Source organism: Strongylocentrotus purpuratus, unplaced genomic scaffold (genome assembly GCF_000002235.5).
Source record: "Strongylocentrotus purpuratus isolate Spur 01 unplaced genomic scaffold, Spur_5.0 spur5_scaffold_15, whole genome shotgun sequence".
Lineage (NCBI taxonomy): Eukaryota > Metazoa > Echinodermata > Echinoidea > Camarodonta > Strongylocentrotidae > Strongylocentrotus > Strongylocentrotus purpuratus.
Window position 1 is genome coordinate 22,281,641 of NW_022145600.1, and position 21,724 is coordinate 22,303,364.

At 38.2% G+C, this 21,724-nt stretch overlaps 1 protein-coding gene across 1 annotated transcript in view; it reads left to right on the top strand.

Annotated features, from left to right (window-relative positions):
- The window catches only part of LOC575826 (hematopoietically-expressed homeobox protein HHEX homolog), a 42,691-nt gene that overhangs the window by 19,482 nt on the left and 1,485 nt on the right, over positions 1-21,724 (top strand). Inside the window, exons 2-4 of the mRNA XM_776199.5 lie at positions 9,051-9,235; positions 17,509-17,559; positions 20,346-21,724. The exon at positions 20,346-21,724 is cut by the window's right edge and continues 1,485 nt beyond it. Coding sequence (XP_781292.3) covers positions 9,051-9,235; positions 17,509-17,559; positions 20,346-20,555 — 446 coding nt within the window. The 3' untranslated portion in view covers positions 20,556-21,724. The remainder of the gene's footprint in view (positions 1-9,050; positions 9,236-17,508; positions 17,560-20,345) is intronic.

Consider the following 21,724-nt stretch of genomic DNA (forward strand, 5'->3'; position numbering starts at 1 on the left):
CTCACATTACTCTCGATCAGCAAACCACTACTGATATGAATGACTTGTCATGGTGAATGACACAAGTCATGATGAACAATCCAAATAACAATTATGTGGCTTTAAGCTTAATGTAACGATCATAATAGGTCACATGAAATGTTAAAAGCAAATGTAACATCTCCCAAGCTTTGAATTGGAGACATCAAATGCTTATAGGAAAGTGGGCAATGTTTGTTTAAGTAAAATACCCATATCGCATTTCGCAAGCGTGTTTCGCGTGAAAGTAATTTCAAAGGCATGCTCTTAATTAGCGACCTAACTCGTCGCCAATTCACAGAGATGACAATCCATGACATCTATCAATCAACCCGTCATCGTTTTATCCAAACTGTTTATTCAGAGCAATATTTGCCAACTTTCCCATCGATTTCCAGACTGTTATTTGAGAGGAGGAATCGAGCTAATTACGCGCTCATTAAAAATGGTTCGTATTTGAGCGAACGCGCGACGCGTAGTTATCGTGTCGTCTGCTTCACATAAGAGACGAGAGTGTATCCGGTTTCTCGTTACACTCTAACAATGGGAAGAGCTATCCCACTATTGATTTCATATAATAAAGTTACAAATGAATTATGATATATCTATCTACCAACATGGGTCTTACTTTTGGCACGCCACGTTTTAATAATAATTTCTTGTTGCGCCAACAATCTGGATTGCTTGTTGTCCACTTGCGCCGAGACAAAAGGGAAAATCGATAGAGCGATTGTTTAAAAAGCAAACATTGGACCATCTTTTAACTGTCTGCTCCTTCCCAGCGGAAATGGCATTAGAATTCAGTCATTAACCAATGCAATTGGCAGCCACACATTTGTCAATCTTGTTAGTGGTTCTTTTGTCTTCATTGTTTTCTTTGTTTTTTGTGTCTTTCTCACGACGTTACATATTGGGCAAGCCCAGTTTTTGCGAGGATAAAAGGTAGGGCGAGTTTCCTCCGTCCTTAATGTGCGTTAAGCGACAAAGCAAGCAAAAAACAACCCTGATCGTCAATGTTTATCAGGAGGGGGTATAGCTAGCTTGTCGAGGGAATATATTAAACAAACTTTTAATGGGGGGTAAAACAAGACAATAGCAGAGAGTGACAAATAGGGCCATTTGATGGGGTGTGTAAAGAAACTAGGGTGGTTTTGATGAAGGTGCATGGCTCTATTATAGTTGTATCTGAGGGGTCCAAAGACACTCCCCTCTTTTGTTTGTATCTGTCTACCGATCGGTTAATGGTGTCTTAGATTTGTGTACCCTGTACTTAACCACGAAGTGAGTGAATTTGAGTGACAGTTGACCCGTTGTGAGAGAGCAAGATGATACAAAAATATAGGCTGATGTCGTGTTAACAATACAACAAATCTTCTTTTTCTTTGGGGGAGGGGGATATAATAATATGAAAAAATGAACAGCTCCAAAATAAATGAAGATTCGTATTTAAGTACATTATTAACGATTAGAAAATGGAAGCATAACCATGATTCTTGAGACAGTTTTACAGTAAATTAGATGAGGAATTGAAGGAGATTCCTCTTTTCTTTATTTGTTGGTAAAATACATTTTTAACAATATAAAATTTACATAATTTTGCTGAAATAAACTTGTTACTACATTACATCCATGCACGGCAACCTGTGAAAATGATGAGAGTCATTCAAGAACCAATAGAATGCTCTTTAGATACTTTTTTTAAATATAGGGAGGGAATAAATAGAGCTAAACGAACGACTAAAAGCAATCAATACGAAGTAAGCAATGAATTAGTTGATGGGTTTATAAATATATCATAACCGATGCTACAAGGAGGTTTATATTTGTTATCTGGCGTTAACATAACGATTTTCGTTCACTTCTAATCCAGCGGAGTACACTAAAATACACCGCGCGACAATAAATCGATACACGTTAAGTACGCCGTTTCCTGCGTTGCGTAATATTTTTTTGTTCGAGTTATGATGGACACTTATGGTTATTGCTCTTTTTCTGTGATGTGCTTTTTAGCTTTTTAAAAGGATCTTGGGATCTCCATTAGTATGATTAGCATATCCAATGAATACTCGGTATGATTTGTAATTATGTGGTCAAGAAAATCGATGGGATAAAGCCAAAGTTTGCCATCTTGTTTTCGCATAGTTTTGTTCACTTGAGTTTATTTTTTCCTTTCCGTCTTATTTTAATTGCTTAATTCTTGCTAACATTTCAATTACTGTCCTTTTATGACCCTGTTTGAATCTTATCTGGCTCCTATTAACCGCATATAAAACCATGCCTCTTTTGATAAACCTGTATTCGATGGATGTGCGTTCCATTCCAACCTCCTCTATTCCCCACAATGCTTTTATAATTATTGTGTGTTTGATGTTCTATTTTTTGATCGAGTGTTTCTATGAAAAGAGAAGATGGGAGAGAATAAGAAGAATATACAATGATCTCGATGTTTCAAAGAAGAAGAGCAGGACGAAAGGGGGAGGGGGAAACTTGGGCAAGAGGAGGGGGAGAAGGACGAATAGAATGGGGGAAGAGTATGAAGAAGAGGGGGATGGGAAAACCAAACAAATAATTCAAACAAGAAAAGAACAAGGAGTAGACAATTATATTTACTAGTAAGTTAACCCCCACTTCCTTCCGCGTGTAACAACTATTGTATAATTTGCTTAGCGTATTACCCCTATCCAATTTTGCCCCGAAGCTAGACAAAAAAGAAAGAAAAAGAAGAAAATGCAGATTGGATACAGACATAGCGAACACTCTGATTTCTATTGCGTCTGCAACACTTATCACCTGTGTGCTGACAATGGGTGAATTATAACAAAGACGCGCAAAGAGTAAAGGGGCGTTTGTTTAGGGGGGCTGGACAATGGCGACGTGTAGAGTGCCCAATTTGAGACAAACTCACAAGTCATAGTAATACAGTGCGAAAAGGGAACATGTTCTATCCTTTAGGGGTACTAGCTGACCCCCCTTTCTGGTGTTATTGGTATATCTGATAAGTACAAACACTCTTAATTGGATTGGTATATATTTTCGAGATGCGGAATCGGAAGGGAAAAATCGATTCTTTGGCTGTCAGGAACTTCTTCAATTTTCCTGTGAGAACAGAGTGATGGTACATTTCAGACATGGTATAAGCCAAGTTTGTTAATGAGAGGTGGTTTATAAGGGATAAATTAAAGTTCGAAAGGACATAGAGAATATGACAAGGAAATATCAAGGAGAAGGATAAGAAGAAGAAAAAGAAGATGATGATGAAGAAGAAGAAGAAGAAGAAGAAGAAGAAGAAGAAGATGAAGAAGAAGAAGAAGAAGAAGAAGATGAAGAAGAAGAAGAAGAAGAAACAGAAGATGATGAGGATTATGAGAACAGTAGGAGGAGGAGGAGGAGGAAAAAGAATGACAGCACTATTTATTTATTATTTATTTATTTATTTCTGATATTTAGATAGGGTGACTCATTATCACCAATAGCGGTGGTCTGCCAAGAGACCCTGTTAAACATAATGAGGTACATTATAGTTTAACAAATATATATATGATAATAATATTAATAACAAAATCTTGAACATAAATTCATAACAGCAATAAACAATAAGTAAGAACATGTTTAAACATTATATACAAAGTATTTGGTATCCTCATATCTAAACGCAATGCGGATATAAACATGTCACGTCAAATCAGGCTATTAATCTATTAATGAATATTGCACCAAGGGATAAAATAATTATTGTACATAAGAACTCACTAATTTATACAAGTAATACGTGATACCCGCAATACCATGAAAAAGGCTGAACGCTAAAAGTGGCGATTTCTTTCCTATTGCCAAAATGACAATCCTTTTATTAATCAGTGGAGAGTTGGATTTTATAGTACTTTCGGGATCATTAAAGACAATTACAATTTTGGCTCGGCTTAAACTTACAACTATCAACAAGTTCGCCTTAATTTAACGACTTAATTCGAGATTTTCACGGCCGCCGAGCAATTTACAAGAATAGTTGGCAAAGTTTTATGCATTAATCTCACGTCGAGTCGACAATATACCTCGTTAATTCAATGTAAAACAGTGTCTATTTAACAGCGCAGACAATTTACAAACTGAAGGATAAAGACATGAAAACTGTTTAGAATAGTAGCAATTAAAGTCGGATCTCCCTTTCAAGTCTAATCTCTATCAAGATAAAGATGATCATCAATTGATACAGTTATAGTCAAGTAGTAGTAGTTAGCAAATACTAGAAGTTTTCTGCAAATTGGGATGGTTTGCAAAGAGATAATTGCGTCTCGGATTTATGAAGTACTTCAAGAGAACGTGCGATTGCTTTAATATTGACCGCCTTGTTAATTCGGACAACCGATTGTTGGGCAATTTCTTTGTTTTATCTTGTCGTGCTTCGTTTGCTATGCCATCTTATTCGGTTTAAAATGGTTGACATAAGATAACGTGAGGTCAATAAACGGTAGCCACTGTCATAACCTTTTAAGTTGTTTTTTCTTTTTTCTTACACAGTCCTGCCTTCTTGTTTCCCAGATTTGCAGGATTTGAGGGCCTTTTTTGTTTTTTAACGATAAATTTGAGTTCGAGCCATACAATTAACTTGCGGAAGAAGTTGTCTCGAAGTTATTATTTAGTTTCAAAATGTATTGTGAACTTTGGAATCATCAAATTTGCTCAAAATGCTGGAAATTCTGTAGAGTAAAAAACAAAAACAAACATTGAACACGAATATGGGACTAATATACACACTTGTTACAATGTTGGTCCAAATATATTCAATAATAGACTATTTCTTGTTATATTCCGAATATGATGTCAGTTTAAGGGCAACCCTTTTTACGTGACGTTGCTAATATGTTATTCTTCCTCAAAGGATTAACAAAAAAATGAGGAAAGTCACCAATTATATTTCACCTCTACCAGAATCCAACCTGCTCTTTGACTCAATGGATTTATTCTTCATCTATTAACGATAACTAGAGTTATCATGATGTAACAAGCCTCTAATGCCGTTTATTTATGCCACCATTTTTGTATCATGTATTGTAGCTCAAATAGCCTTTATGACATTTAAATCGATGGTTGGCCTTTACAGGTCAGTTATGACAAGAGTTATGATAATGCGGAAATACGATTAGTTATGATTGTCTCTTGTATATAAGTAATTTAAAAGGGATTTTTACGTGACTTCTTCTATAGGAAAATATGTATATACCTCATAGTAAGCAAAGTAATTCAGATTGGAGCTGGGAATCGAAATGATTTTCATCTCTCATGTGGTACATGTATTTCATGCAAAGAAATCCGAGTGTATGAGTGGTGATGCTTATACCAAAATGTGAATGGGCTTTAGGCGACCAATTTGTGGCGATTGGTAAAAGAAAATAGGTAACGATATCATCAGTACGATATACGACATACTTGATGGCCTGTAAACAGAAGAGTTTTAAAGAGCATTTAATATGCCATTTAAATCGAAAACGACAAGTCAGGGGGTGGGTTGCCTACCGAGAATTTGAACGGGGTGTCCTTTTGAGTTATACCAAATTCGCTTGCTATCTGAATGTCGTATTTATAGATGGAATCGTTTATTTGAGGCTGATAATGTTACACAAGTCCACAGACTCTGGTTAGTATCTTCATGAGGATTTCTCAAATCCCTTGAGTGATACAGAGGATGAACCCGGCACCTCAAACAGGTACTACGCCGAGGTTTCCCGTGTGTGATAGCAGACAATGCCCCCAATAGACAATGAAAGAGTGCTATCGGCTGCGGGAGGATGCACGCTCATGTAATTTTGTTTCTATATTTTCCCGCGCGCGCGCCCAGTCATCCAAAGTGACAAACTGACATAGGAAGAAAGTCGTTAATTACTGCCCTTTCCTTAATGAAGGTGCGAATTTTAAGCGGGCTATGTACATGGTGATGTAACCAAGCGGGTCTCCCTTGGCATGTAGGCCCTCGGGCAATTTTACAAACCACTGCTAGCCGACTTCCTCTGCTAATTAACAGAAGTAGGACGATTGGGTGACGTACTGTTTCTGGTGAGAGTCCAAATAGTCTACCCTACTCAAGTCATCAAAATAATTGCTCATCGTTTGAATGACTGGTCACATAATTATAACTCATACAGATAACTAATGTACAATTATCAAACAGAGTAGAATAAGGTATGACTGTATCGGTGCTAAAAGCTCATATGGCATTAGCATTAATCGATGTGCAACATATCCCAAACCATTTCTATATATTTAATATGCCGGTTTGTACTTAAGCCCATTATTTAAAGTTACATATATAATTAAAGCTGTAGTTATAGTTATAGTTAAAGTTATAGTTATATAAATTTGGTGTGTCGCAGAGCTTCGTTCGCCTTAAGAAGAATTGGTGGTATTCGCCATCTCCTTAACCAGAAGACAACAGAAATACTGATCCATGCGTTTGTCACATCACTGCTGGACAACTGTAACAGTCTTCTCTTCGGCGTTCCGGACAAAGACATTTCCAAACTCCAACGAATTCAGAACTCTGCCGCCCGTCTTGTATCTATGTCAAGTAAATACAATCACATCACTCCCATCTTAAAGGAGCTCCATTGGTTACCTATTCCCGCACGCATCCACTACAAAGTTATCCTGCTCACATTTAAAGCAATCCATGGCCTTGCTCCTACTTACCTATCCGAGTTGATAGCCCAATATCTACCAACCAGATCACTCAGATCTGCCTCGCAAAATCTGCTAGTAATAAATAGAAGCCGAACCAAAACTTTCGGTGACAGGTCATTTGAATGTGCTGCACCAACCCTTTGGAACTCTCTTCCTAGCACTCTACGTCCTCAATCAGACAAAGACATGTTCCAGAAAGAGCTCAAGACATATTTGTTTAACATTTCCTTTTAATTTTGTACTGGTTCCAAAGGGTTGGTGCAGCACATACCATCTTTGTGACTGACTGAATGCTGATGTTTATTTATCTATTCATATTTATATTGTTGTATAATTATAATCATTTTCAAATATTATATGTATCACCTTTAATAGAAGCTATTTTCGATTTTTCTAATGTATAACGTATGCCTACTTGTAAGTTTTGATTATAATTATATGTAATTATTTCTATATATGTCTTTATTTCTATTGTCTTCTACATTTGTAAAGCGCATTGGTATTACCTTCGGTAATTAAATGCGCTATATAAGAGCTAACTATTATTATTATTATTATTATATCTGTGACGTGCAACCTGCCCTGAACACAATAGAATGTTAATAAAGATACACTGAAGATTTAGCACTGAGATCTGTTGTCACAGACCTGATCCCAAAATATAGCAGTGACAATGCCATCATAACAGACTTTCTGAATATTCTATAGGTTTTTGATTTGATTCCAGTTTATTAAAACAGGATTATGATCAAGACATTGAGCCAACCTCACAAGGGATTTGGTTAAACTTAATCCAGTGTTGGGTAAAATTAAATCGATCTTTGCTCTTGGTTTGTGTCTGATATTTTTCATGCCAAGTTAGAGAACACGAAATGGTTTGTTCGACATTGATAGTTTGATGACACAGTCCTCCTCGACCCCCCTCCCGCCCCCATCCAAAAAACGGATGACGTGTTCCAAAGAAGATCAGGACAAGACAAAAGCAAGATAGTGAATGTCAGACGGGGGTCACCATTAATCATCCAAAGATGACGACAATTCTGATGGATTCAGTCGTGAAACGCGGCTCATCGAATAGGCCTGTTTCCAATCCCAACCCGTCCTCACTCGGTGCAGAGTTTAGACACAATTTCCTCCCTGGATTTGATCAATTTGTATTGCACTTGACAATTATGTTATTTACCCGATTGTCTGCCCATTCTGTTCCCTAAATACCCCTGGCAAGTTTTCCCCATTTGCCACCCTATATCAAGGTGGCTGAACTCGACGAAGCAGCGCGGCATAATTGGAAACTTTCTGCGAGAAGTATTTCATCGATTACGCTTTTTACGCACAACACATGCCCAGCATGCTCTTGTAATTGTTCTCCTCTTTCCTACAATTTTCAATTGATTTACACATCACGTTTATCATGTTATCCATCTGTTTATCTTTACCTAATATGGCAAAATGCACTGATTTCGATCAATTGCACATCTCCGTCCCATTGTTCAAACAGACGATGCCTTTCTTCAATTTTGTTTCCCAAATTCGACGGAGGACCCCTTTTATATTCGTCAGGTTGCGAAGGAAATTATGATTTTCCTCAAATCATTTCTCAACAATATTTTGATGGAGATTAATTTGTACTAGTTGAATTCATGAGTGCTTATCATATCCGATCTCATTACAAACAATAACATACTGTCTCTCTAGTCGTTTCCCATAAGCATATCAGTGTTGATTATTAACCATGCATCATTCATTTTCCCGGTAATAAAAATTTGTGATTTTTCTATTTTGATCCTGATACACGTACACGGAAAACACACTAGGATATCTAAAAATATAAAAGACAAACAGATATCATCTTTCTTTACCAAATGTTATGTTTGAAATAAAAAATGCAATTCTGGATATAAGTAATCTGGATGACATCATGAGACATCTACAGAAAGTTTGAATATTGAATCCTTTTCCCAGTAATTGAACAAGAGTGTAGATATATTTTGAATATAGGAATGTAATTGAAGGACAGGGCACTATTTTGAAACCCCCCCCCCCCCCCCCCCCAAAAAAAAACCTGGCTATGATCAGTAGATGTATTATATCGGTAATAAGACTATAAACGTTTCTTAATTAAAAAAAAAAGAATGTGCTTTTTGAGATACCATAATAACCTAATAATCTGTATTGATAACAATATTCTGTGCTTTGCATGCGCTTTCACGAAAATTCTCCCCGTGGAACCCGTTTACTCGATCTACTTAATGACTAGTCACCCTTCTCTTTTTTCCAATTACTTTTCGGAAGAAAAAAATATTACAGGACTTAGCATCTCCATCTAATCATCATCTTTCTCTTTTCTTTCTTTGCAGTTTCAGGGAAACCTTTCTTGTGGAACCCGTTCATCCAGAGACCGCTCCACAAACGCAAAGGAGGCCAGGTCCGATTCTCCAACGATCAGACGATGGAGCTGGAGAAGAAGTTTGAAAACCAGAAATACCTCTCCCCGCCCGAAAGAAAAAAGCTCGCCAAGGTTCTCCAGCTCAGTGAAAGACAGGTAAATGAAAGCATTGCAAATCTTTTGTTGTAATTTTGTCTTTATTTGTTTATGTTTTTATTCCTTTTTTTTTGGTTTCGCCCCGAAGGAGACATGTTTTAGGGAATCCACTAAGTTCTTGAAAAGTTGATTATGGTAGAGGGTAGGACTAGATAAGAGCGACCGACAGAGAGAAAGAGAAAGATAGAGAGAGACAGAGAGACAGAGAGACAGATATAAAGACAGAGGGAGGAGAAGGGGGCGAGGTGTCAGCGGTAATTCCACGGAGAAAAAATACAAGTATACGGTCCATTCAATCTTTTTGTTTGATGGTCTCAAATAAAGTACACATGTCAAAATACAATATTTTTTAACACTTCTGGAACTTCTTGTCGGGAAGATGGTTGCCAAAAAGGAAGGCTCCATGCGGAGATAACATACATAAATATTGGAACTAATCTGTTTGGGGGAGCATTTATCCATTTCTTTGTCATCCTCTTGTTATCATGACATAGATGTTGATGAAAAGAATCCTCCTCTTTAGCGCTGGTTGATGGTACCTTTTATCGGCTGTTCTTCAGCAGACGATGGGAGGAAATGCGTTGTGGTCCCAGGGCGCATTACCGTGCAGAATTTATGCTCTCGGAAAAAAGGCGGGAGATGACAGGAGAAATCAGATCCCATTCTAGAATGCCAGTGGAGAAGGGGGGGGGGGATGCGTGTCTTTTTATTAATTTTTAAGGTGGAATGGCAAAATATGATACTTACAGGATGAAATAATTCTTTGCTAGATAACATTTTCAATTCCCTAATTTTAAAGTTTTCACTTCGATAGATTAAGTTCCTTTATTTATATAAAACCGTGCATAAAACTACATTTTAAAAATCTCTTTGCCTTACTGAAACACATGGAAAGCAATATAAAAAAGTGAAATTGACTATATTTTGTCTGCTATTACTTGTAATTTATATGCAAAATATAACTTACTAAAAGAAAAACAGCCATTGATTGTTCGTAAAATCTTTGTCATGTTCGTATCACTAAATAAGCGGCAATTTGTGGTCGCCTTCGCAAAATGTCAATTATCCATTACGAATATTTCCTTGTCTAAAAACGGAAATCAAGCTTTCATAAACAATTCATTCAGTCTCAAATGTTACAATCTAAAAATATATTTACAGTTTCTTTTTTTCCATCAGATAGTTTCCGATGATTTCAAAGAAACACTCGAGGAAACTATCTAATATTAAAACCAATCCTCAATTACACAGCATTATTTGTAATCGAGGAAATGTAACCATATTGTGTTTACTCCCAGCACTTATATGTCGCTTATGACTTCTCTTTGTGTGTCTCTACACCTACACTTCGAAAGCATTAACTTCTTTTTAAAGGTTTGTTGGGGGAACTTTCGACATTTTCCTCGTAATTTTCCTCGTAATTGTCACTCTAGGTTTTCGGGGAATGCTTGGATGACGAAATTAGAAACCACCTTGTCGAATCGAACCATACTATCAGTATCACGACCGTCAACCCACTGTTAGTGAAATTGACAATTATTGCTCCTCTTTATCTCAGCTTCATGTTAAAAACTTAAAGTTGAGTTCTGCATGGTTACGCGATTGCATTATGCAATTATGTGATTGTAATTGTGTCTGGAAGACAATATGGGAGGTTGAGTATGTGGTACATAATAATTGATGTATATACGGAGAGGTTTTGGAATTACAACATTTAAATAAATTGTCCAATGACTAACATTTTGAATATAAGGGCACGTGAAGCGCAGTCCTTTTCAGTGATATTTCGTCTTTGATACTCTTCCAAACTGACTTATAAAGATTGAAGAAGATCGTAACGTATTTGATATGGTCACCTTTACTATAAATCAACCTTTAATAAACGCCAAACAAAGAGAGTACATAATTCAGGCGATTATCAACTTTGTTCTTGACACCGTCGCAAAGTGTAGATGACTATCAGGGACTCGTAAAACCGAATTATGAATATGGAAGTATTGGTTATGAATTACGTCACCGATAAGCGCGCGCTTAACTCGTTTTGTCAGCGCTCAACTCCCCGACGGTTGAGCAGACTTCAAAAACAATCATGATGAAATTAGATTAATGAGTTAAGGAGGAAGAATAGCGAAGTATGCTGGTGATGGATGTCGAGTAGACCGACAAAGGAGAGAAGTTAAGGAGTGACTTGTCTGTCAGCGGCGAAGGAGAAGAAAGACGCGGCCCGCGCCGGCGTCTCAAACGCTCTCCAGCCGGTGTGATCATGTCTCTTCCCGCTCTCTCTCTCTTTCTCTACCTCCCTCTTTCTCTTCTTCCTCTTTCTCTCTCTCTCTCTCCCTTCTACACTCTCTCTCTCTCTCCATCTTGCCCTCTCTTTCTACTTCTCCTCATTGTAGTCATACCTTACTAAACATGGCAGCTAAGGAAGTTCAATCGCGGACTGTCGGATCGGAAGAGCGAAGAAGGAAATGTGCCTAACAAGATTTCTTGTTTTGGGAGAAGATTCCCCCGTGTTTTTCTTCTCTCTCCCATCGAAAAGCAAGAGATTCAATGTATTGTAACAGACTGCTGTTATTATCTGTTATGGATTTGCCCGACGTAGCTAGGATGTAATGATCGAAACAAAGAATCTTGACTAAGCAAGGGCAATGCAGACTTTTCTTGGCGGGGGGGGGGGGGGGCACTTTTAATGCATGCCCCTTTTAAATTATAATTGTGGATATCTTAAATGTTTTGTCACAATTTTCAGTTTTCAGATCCAAAAGGCTCGTGAAAATGTGAAATTTATTTCTTTAATTATTATTTTACTGTCAGAGATTATTTTTCTCGGAAATGTGCCATTCCTTTTTAAAAAAAGTTGGATCCGCCCCTGATCAAGAATTTACCTCTTGATTTTGTTTAAATTTTTTAATGGAGAAAAGGGATGCATGTAGTTTGATAAGTAACGTGCAGCTTATCACTGATCACGGCGATGGTAAGGTATGCCTAATCCAAAAGGTAAAAAAGAAGAAAATAATTGCCCTTTGTATAATTGCGATCTTCTCCAACCGCTGAATGAGGAAGGAAGCTCCCTTGCAATACTATCAAACCGATATCCACATCAACACATGTATATCATCAGAAATATATCTTTATAACCCAGTTTACAAATATAGCGGGAACAACAATATCCTCAATGAATTAGTAATACTATCCTTATCGCACTGTGAAGAGAGAGTTATCCGCTGCAGAGCGTTAGTATTTCCCATTTCTCTTTTTGTGTCGTTCTCGAATTTACTTCCTGTATTATTTGCCATGGTCGCATCTGGAAGACATAGTTTTTAGCACATTATGTCTGCACATGCGCAGTTGGTATCATGTCATAGTACTTTTAGGGTGACTATACTCTAAATTGGTTGTCTGAAATAATACCGTTTTATCGACATATCGATCGCAGTCTGAAACGTTACTGACAATTTCAATGAATTTTCCTAGAAAATTGTGTATTTTAAATTGTACACATTAGTCGCTTTGGACAGTTTTCGAATGATAAGCATGGTTGGGGCGCAATATATATCCTTGAAATTCACATACAGTTATTTTTTTCAGGCTATCTAATCATTACATCATTTAAGATACATTTTATGTGCATAATAATCCACAAATTAAATCATATAATAAAGATCTACTGCTAGGAAAGATATTGCCCAAGCTATGATCTAGAACATGTATTCTAGAATACATGTTTCAATGTCTGTCATGTCTGTATCCCGTGTCGAAAATGACGTTCATAACGCTTAAAGCGGTCTGAAAGAGGGTACCAAGTTAGTACTGCTCATGAACGTATATTTTATGGACCTTTTAGACATGATAGTTTTGCGGGACGGCCTTTCGTATTTCCCTCACGTTCAGAGGCTCCTCAACTCTAACTCTTAACATTTGATCGCAAATGATATGTGTCAATAACTTGCTGAAAGATCAATTCTAAATTTCAATATTTCACGAATTAGAAACCAATTATTGTCCATTATTTCCTTCTTGAATATAGATGGTTGATTTTAATTTGTAATTTGAAATACTTATAAAAGAAGGGTCAAATTTGAACTGTAACAAACTATGAATCATTCTCAAATCGGTATTCTGATCTGAAGTGAAAAGGGTATTGCCTTAAGCCACAGGCATGACAGGTCAAACAAAAAAGTTGCGTCGAAGGTTCATATTAGTGTAAAACGGTGGGCTGGACATTAATCACCTATTATTTCGGATCACAGCAAAACCAAAATCTTTTCCACAAATCAGGAGAGGTAGTTAGAAACGTTTTCCATTATCTTTATCCGATAAAATAGGACCAGCCCATAGCAATGAACAATATTATTTTGTCGACGAAAACAATATTCCAAAAATTGAGGCCTTGGTTCTGTTGTGCAACCGTGATTCGGCATTTTTCCGGGCTTTAGTTCGTTAGAGGTAGAAAAGATTTGGGGATAGGGTTGCAATTGGGGTTTATGTTGGGTTTAGGGTTATGATTAGGGTTATGATTAGGGTTAGGTACAATGTTGGGTCCGGAGTTGAATTCAGGAATTCGGTAAGTGTCGTACCGCGCAGCAATTTTTTTCTCGAACAGGGAGCCAATTTCGCGACAAGACTCTCTTGCAACGTCAGACAAGCTGACATAAGAATACACTCGAAAACACTACAGAATAATTAGAACAAAATCTGCCTGTTCGACGCATGCCAAGGAGAAATGGTTCAAATTATCTATGTATGATCGATGATAGGTGATTGTGTTATGATAGAGGCCAGAGTAAGAGCTGTACAGGAAGAGATTAAAGCATTCAACAACACACTCTTTTTCCGGTTTCGATCCTACTCATAATCTATTTTCACGATGCTTCAGATGGGAGAGAGATACAAAGAGATAGATCCAAAATGGCGGAACCATGAGTGAAGTGGGTGTGTGCTTGTTATGAGCGCTATTATTTTGTACTTTCCTGTCGGTTTATGGTATTAAACATTATCACAACAGATGGGGGTGTTGTTCAAATTACTATTTATGGGGGGGGGGGAGGCGTCAAGTCCAGGTTGGAAACTCATTTATGTCTTCATGTTAAGCATTCGGCTCGTTATAAGAGACCTTCACACAGTTCAGCTATAACAAGAAATGGAAACGTATTATCTCATACCCCAGTTACACTAACGATACTGGCACCAGACCGACACCAGACCGACACCAGACCGACACCAGACAGACATTATCCTGAACAATAAACAAATACATTTCATAAACAAACAATAAATTATACTTAGTCACATGCACCAAAGAGACCAACGTCAGAACGACAAAAGACCAAACAAAAAAGTAAATACATTATACCCGGTCACACCGCGGGACCGATACCAAACAGACAACATACCGAATGTAAGATTTTCATTAATATCTCGAATGGCCAAGAATCGTTTTTGTTTTTGTCGGTGTGAAGTCGGTTTGGTGGTGTGACTCAAATATTTTGTCGGTTGTCATTTTGCTTGTAGTCCGTCTAGTGGTGTGATTGGGGTACAAGGAAAGCTATAGGATGACCCACATGTTTAGGGAACATTCACAAAATAGGTACTCTATTTTGTAGAAAGTGTTTATTTTTAATATGGAGTTACGAGTACAATCTTTAATGTGCAACACTGCAACCATATAGTTCTACAAAATAAAGCGATTGTGAAGAAATTGTGTTTAAATATGTCCTTTTGAAAACTCAAATATTTTAACAGATGTTCTTTTGAAGAAAAGAAAAGAAAAATCAAAATGTGTTCTGCTGAAAGTGTGATTCGATGCCTGATATTTCTGTTAAAGGGGGCGACTGTTGATTAGTGTTTTGAACTTTAAATAGATTACTCTATAGACAGTGGAAAAATATGCCCGCTGACTCCTTGTTTTAACGGCTGATCACTTTAACATTTCAGTTTCATTACGAGTTCCGTGTTACTTGTATTTCTTGTACAACGATACAAGTGGGCGTTTCCCATCTACGCTAGCTTGGAGAGCATAAAAACAAAAAGAAATTGAAAACGCAGCAAATCAAAACAAAAGTATGTGTTTACTTTTGCCTTCGATGATTAAACAAAGCACGGAACAGACTATCGGGCTTGTAAGGAAAACGACCAAAATGTATTCAACGTATACGATGCGTATCGAAAAAACCTTTTGAATATTTATTAGTGTTCTATACCTGTTTGCGAGAGCGATTTGGGCCACTTAATCGCCTCTTGGCGGCGACATACAGCCTTGTTGGAATAGACAAGTAAATATATTCTTTATACTGCTACTGGATCAATCGGAATCACTGTCAAATCTTCCCCCATCATCACTAGTAGACAGGGGGTGGATTAGAATCGAAAATTTGGTTGAGGTGGGGGGGGGGGGGTGGGGGAACTGGCCATGCCCCTTTAAAAGCATTAATTTTGTATAATTTGATAATTTTCTTCTTTCTTCTGTTTCTTCCTCTTAAAACTGTTTATCTCTTCAATAATCTTTCTGTTCCAAATTAGTTACTATCACTCACTCCCCCTTCCTCTTATCATCACCACAATGCCTTCTTTCATGTTCACTTTCCTTTTATGATCATCTCTCCATCTCCATACTATCCTTTCGTCAAAAGGTGAAAGTAAAAAATCACCAGCAAAACCACGATATACCAGACGACATTATCTCCCATTCCTTTGTGCACGTATTGACCCAGCTCTCACTGGAAGACTCCAAATCCTCCTAACACCGTTGTCTTGGACTAAAGAGGGGTAAACACCCCACGGATGGGGGGCAAATAGACTCCCGAAGAGGGGCACTATATACACCGCCGGTTGATCAAACATCTCGGTGGAGCCTTGCAAGAGGGGGATTAGTGCTGTGTGGAGGGGTGTATTGCGATGGGGTGGATAATGGTGAGAGGGGATAAGTGGTGCTTCTGAAGTACTGGTATTTGAAAGTGATCAGCCCATCGAGGGGGATCAAATATTATGGTCCTGGGGGTAGCGCCGTTTGATGGGCGTTTGACGGGCCCCCATCTGCATGGACTACAATCAAAACAAGTCACACAATAGTGGCGGAGTCTCGATAATGTGAACCATATTGGATCACACACTTATACTGGGTTAAAACGAAGTGCTCAAAATGAGGGCAGTTTCGGGTTAGATTAACTTTGGGCAATTTTGTGGTCATCTTGGGTAACGTTTTCCAAAAGTACGTTAATTTTTAATAAAATCTGAGCAAATAATGATCTAAGATGGGCATGTGATTAAAGTTGATTGGACACAAAATTGGCCTAGTTTAGGTATGTATGAACGCCTAATTAGATCAGAGATAAATTGAAGGAAAGTGAAATTAGAGACGAAGCGAATAATGATTAACTAATGAAATGGATATTTGAGAGTAATACAAAAAAATAAAAGAGTTACATATTATGTACGTGAAAAATACAATTACATAACATAAGGAAGAAGTAATGAATAAGCATGAGAAGGTAATCTCAGCAGAGGGAAAGGCTTTAGGAGAAGAAGAAAATAGATATAAATGTAATCAGGTAACATAAGGAGAAAGAATGAGTGAAACAAGGAAGTAGAGAAAGAGAGAGAGAGAGAGAGATAGATGGATTTAGAAAAAAAGAAAGAGGGGTTTACAGAAGATGGGTATCAAGATCATTGATTTGCTTTGGTTTGGTTTTATTTTCCCGTATAAAAACATATTTACAATTATGAACATAAACATTATGATTATTACCTACACGATACGGATAGATCGCTCTATTCAAAACCATTAAGTGAATGGCTTTGTTCGTACTACAAGGTCCAGAGAAATGAATATCATATTAATCTATAATCATAATCATGATAATCTATAATCATAATGATAGCCCTATATTGGCAAATTGAGGGTTTGGAGGTATTGAAGAGTACCGCTTGATAGCTCAGTTTTATTTTTTTCGAATAATCTTGGGCTTCACTTGTAGAAGTCGAGAGGCGTTAATGGGGCCCCTCTCACCGTTAGCTAATGATTGACCGGGGCGTCAACACGTTACACACGACAACTTTAATCATGGGGAAAATTCGCTTCCCTCTGATTTTCCAACTTTTCAACCATGTCCATGCAATAATTATGATGCACAAATCAAGAGAATGTAGTCATATTGAAGTATTCGTATGTATTTAATGCATATTATTTTAACTGACTTTTAAGTTTAGAAAAATTCTTCAAAAAGAACGAATGACTTTAAAAAATTATATATTCGTCTTTTTTCAATTCTTTTCAGGTGAAGACATGGTTCCAGAACAGGAGAGCTAAATGGAGGCGATTAAAACAGGTAATTTCACCACTCTTTAGACGTTAATGGTTTGATTTAATCAGCCCCTTTGTGCCCACATCGAATTATGTTTTTTTCTTCTTCTTTTGACAACTTCCCGATCTCATAAAAAAGATCTACTTTAGTTTGATTCACGAGCACTCTTGGTCTTGATTAAGACACCTGAGTTTATTTGTTAGCAACTCCTTGTCAGCACATTTGTCGGCATAATCCTTAATAATAAAAAAAAACCTTTCTCTTTGCTAACGAAGGATATCTGGTTGTTATTTATTCATTAGTGTCATACATGTCCCAAGAAGCTATTTGCAACCCTCTCAGAAAACATAACGGTGGTAAGATCCAACCGATTTGTCTTTTATGAAGTTCTCGAGAAGCCTATAAGTTTATCTAGTCACTTGTACAGCGGGAAACAAAAGAGCTGGGAAAATAGACAGGGACATTAAGAATCGTAAAAGTGAACGTTTTTATGTGGCCACAGACGACACTGTTTTAATGGCGGGAAATCCGCCTGCACCTTAGAGCAAAATGCGTCAAGTAGTTTTCCATCAGAGTGAATACTAGAGAAAGAAACCGCCGGTGAGTGGCCTCTTTGCACCATCTGAATTACGATGCTTCCGTCAGAGATTATATCCACAAAAACACAGGCTACTGTAAATACACACCGGAGCTAAACATTAATATTAGATAAATGAGTATCTAATATAACGAGCACACCGAAAATGTAAGCACTTAGACCACTTCAGTCCAGATTCTAAATTGCGCGGATGCGATTATCGTCAGTAAATACCTTTCAAATTAGAGTAGCGTATTTCTTGGAGCTCGTTTATTTTGCCTCCTCGAGATTTGGTTTTAAGTATGTGTACTTAGAAATCATAAATGGGGGTGTATAGCAAACCATTTACCATGTTCAAATAAGATTTCTCCTTGCTTGTAATTAGTATCGAGTCTGGAAGAAGAACGAAATGAAGGAAGGATTCAAGAAAAGTAAAGCATTGATGATCTTTTAGGAACAAAGCGATCCAGTGACTTGAAATTGCATTGGCAGCGTACAAGACTAACTTAGTGCGCGTCGCCAATTTGATTTTTAATTCCTCTCTCCATCTTAATGATTGACTCAATCTTGATGATTTATGAAGTAGCTGTAATTTGATACAATCAAGTTTACATTAACAAGTGATTCGAGTAGTCCTTTCGATTTAAATTAGTTTTTCTCGCTTCTGTGTATTTTCTGTCGTAAACGACAAGCCAGGCAGACGAAAGAGAGTCAAACGTTCTTTCATAGAAACTGTGTCAAAAACTCAGAATGTTGAAGTAGGCAAGTAATTGCCAGGGGGTGTGATGATTAGTAAGCGCTAGGGTACGGCAATTTCCTTATGCTCGTTTGACGCAAGGATTATTTGCTGACGAAGGTCTGCGTCGGTGACTGGCGCGGTCTTTGACGGGGCATATACGGTTTGAGTGACATGATAAGAAACTGAATGAAAAAAAAAATCCACTGACGCAGCCTGAACTCAGTAAATAGCGCCTCTTGTGCAAAAGGCGTCACTACGGGACTAATGCCTGGGGTGCTGCACCTATGCTTGATGCGGGACCTGGGATGACAGGCAGTAAATGCTTGTCACTCGCCTCGTCGTCACTGACCTTTTGCCTCGATGATGAAGACATCGACTAGCACTCCAAACGTCATGGTCCACCACGGCCGTGAAAAACGCTTGTAATTCGAGGCTATTAATCACAGCTCGAAGGCTTTTACCCCTCTCTATACTCATGCTCTGTTTTCCCCCTCCTCCTCCTCCTTACAAGCAAGAAGGAACGAATCAATGACAGATGCGATGATGCAAACGGGAGAGTAATGCGTTAAGGTCTGTCGGGGTTGGAAGGGGTGTGGAGTGTCCCCCCAAGTTGATAAAAATTCGAAAGATCACATTTTATTTCATAATTTTTACGCACAGTGTTATTTCACTATTATTTCCATGCATCATTCAAACAAAATAATTTATCTACCGAGTCTAAAATCTTGTATCGGAAGGGTCACATTTGTTTTTATAAGATAGTTTCAAGAAAATGATTCTGGTGGTACAAGTAAATCAGGGGGCCGCTAAGGTTGTTATGAGACGGTTCATTCAAAATATTTTATGGAACGTTAAAGAAAAGTGTTCTTCCAAGTGTCATTGTTTTCTTAGATGGTGTTTTTATTGTATATTATGCGAACTTGATAGACGAGGCAAAGTGGATGTATTATAGAGTTTTTTTTTTCAAGCGTGGGCCTAAAGGTAAAACCTTGCCTGTTTTTAAATCTGGATACACCCTTTCCAGGAGTAGAACGACCTTATGGGATGTACGCCATTTGAGAGAGGAAAAATTTCCGCATCCGTCTACTTCACGCATTCGTACACAGGGCAAGGCTGAACCTTATCAGGAAAGAGGGAGGAGAAAAAGGGATTGAGCGGTTAAACCATGATTTTGCAAAGATTATTTTAGGTTTCCTAAACGCAAAGCAATCTCGTTATGGGTGTGATCGTTTCTAGGGGTTGTGGTGTTCCAGAGAGCGTGTCTTTCAAGAAGGGTTGGATTCTTATAGCGTTGATCGCTATCACTCGCCGGGTGATTGACTCCTCCTTACGGTGGTGAATAAAGAACGGGGAAATGCCTTCATATCGTCTGGATAGGGAAGTTCGGGTGTGTTTTACGAGGGGCTTATTCGGATAGCAATACTCTCATCCGTGGCGCCATTTTTGACAATCTTTGCTAATCTCGATTCTTTCGTTTCTTTTCTTCTCATGCAGGAAGTACCGACGGGAAAGGGAGAGGGCGATGAGAGGGAGGATGAGATCAAGGCGCATCAGCCAAACCAACAGACATCTCACAATCCTCTGGGCGATAACAGGAATGGTTCCCTGACCGACCTCGAGGACGATCGACGAGACGCACCGTACTATCGGATCCCGAACGGGGACTCTCTCGACCATGACAGTGACTATGACCGAGATGCTTGATAAAAGGTATCTGCAGAGACTTGTGGCTTTTCTTGTTGCTTGAAGTGCTCAGAGCCATGTGTGCCATGCTGTACGTAGAACTCCTCGTCCTATTCTGTAGACAACAGGCACCTCCGATGCAACTTTTACCTCTGTCAAGTTCTGTCGCCGCCCTGTAGACGTGAAACGTGCTTCATCGCGCTCCAGCTGTGACGCCGCGGCTCTACTTTTATGAACTTCGAGTTTGACTGTTTGAACTTTGCTGATTGAATGCGATTTGTGGATGACGTGAAGCGCCATCTTGCTCAAAGCATGTTTAGATATCAGGTGACGTTAGTCATGTGACTTCCTCGAGGCTCCTGGGCAGCCATGTTCCGTAGAGACCCAGGGTGATCATAATGCACCAATCTTCTTCGGTTCCATTCTGCATGATGTGCACTTTCAACAGCACGACAAAAAATGAACTACATGTTACGGCCACACAGCGAGAACAGTTGAACACATCTAAGAGTAAAATGAAGAAAACGACAATCGTAACCTCAGAAAACACCTCTTAACGCCATCTTTTGTAAATCATCATGAAATTTATGACTACCGATCCCAAATCAGTTGCAAAATGTGATGAAAATTAACATAAGAAAAGATTATTCAAACTCAATACCCCCACGGTGGCTGATGCTCGCTGAACACATGGCGTCAATTGCCTAGCGCAGGACTGCGTCAACGACTGACGCTTTGGGGTTGTGTGAGAAGAACTAATACTAAATGAAATGTGAAATCATGTTTCATTACCTGCGTATGAGCCATATGTCTTCAGAAGCTTAGGTGTCACAGCCAGGTAATACTGCAATCGAAGCAATGCCCCGTGTGCTCCGGTCATATAGTACAGCACTGAACCCCTTCACTCCCTCCATGTAGCCGATCTATGAACGCACCGCTACCTACCGAAGAAGACGAGATTATTAACGTAATGAATACAGTTTATGATATATACAGCTCTCGTTGCAAATGAGACCATTTAAATCCTCATGTGAATTTTCTGGATTAGAAATTTGGGTTGAGCTACATTCCTTTGTTATGCAACCAAAATGCTAGAAATAGGATTTGAAAATGCTTGAGTAATAACATTATTCTTTTTTTCCTCTAATATCTGACACGTTCAACATTAATTTGATGGAATTATATTTCTT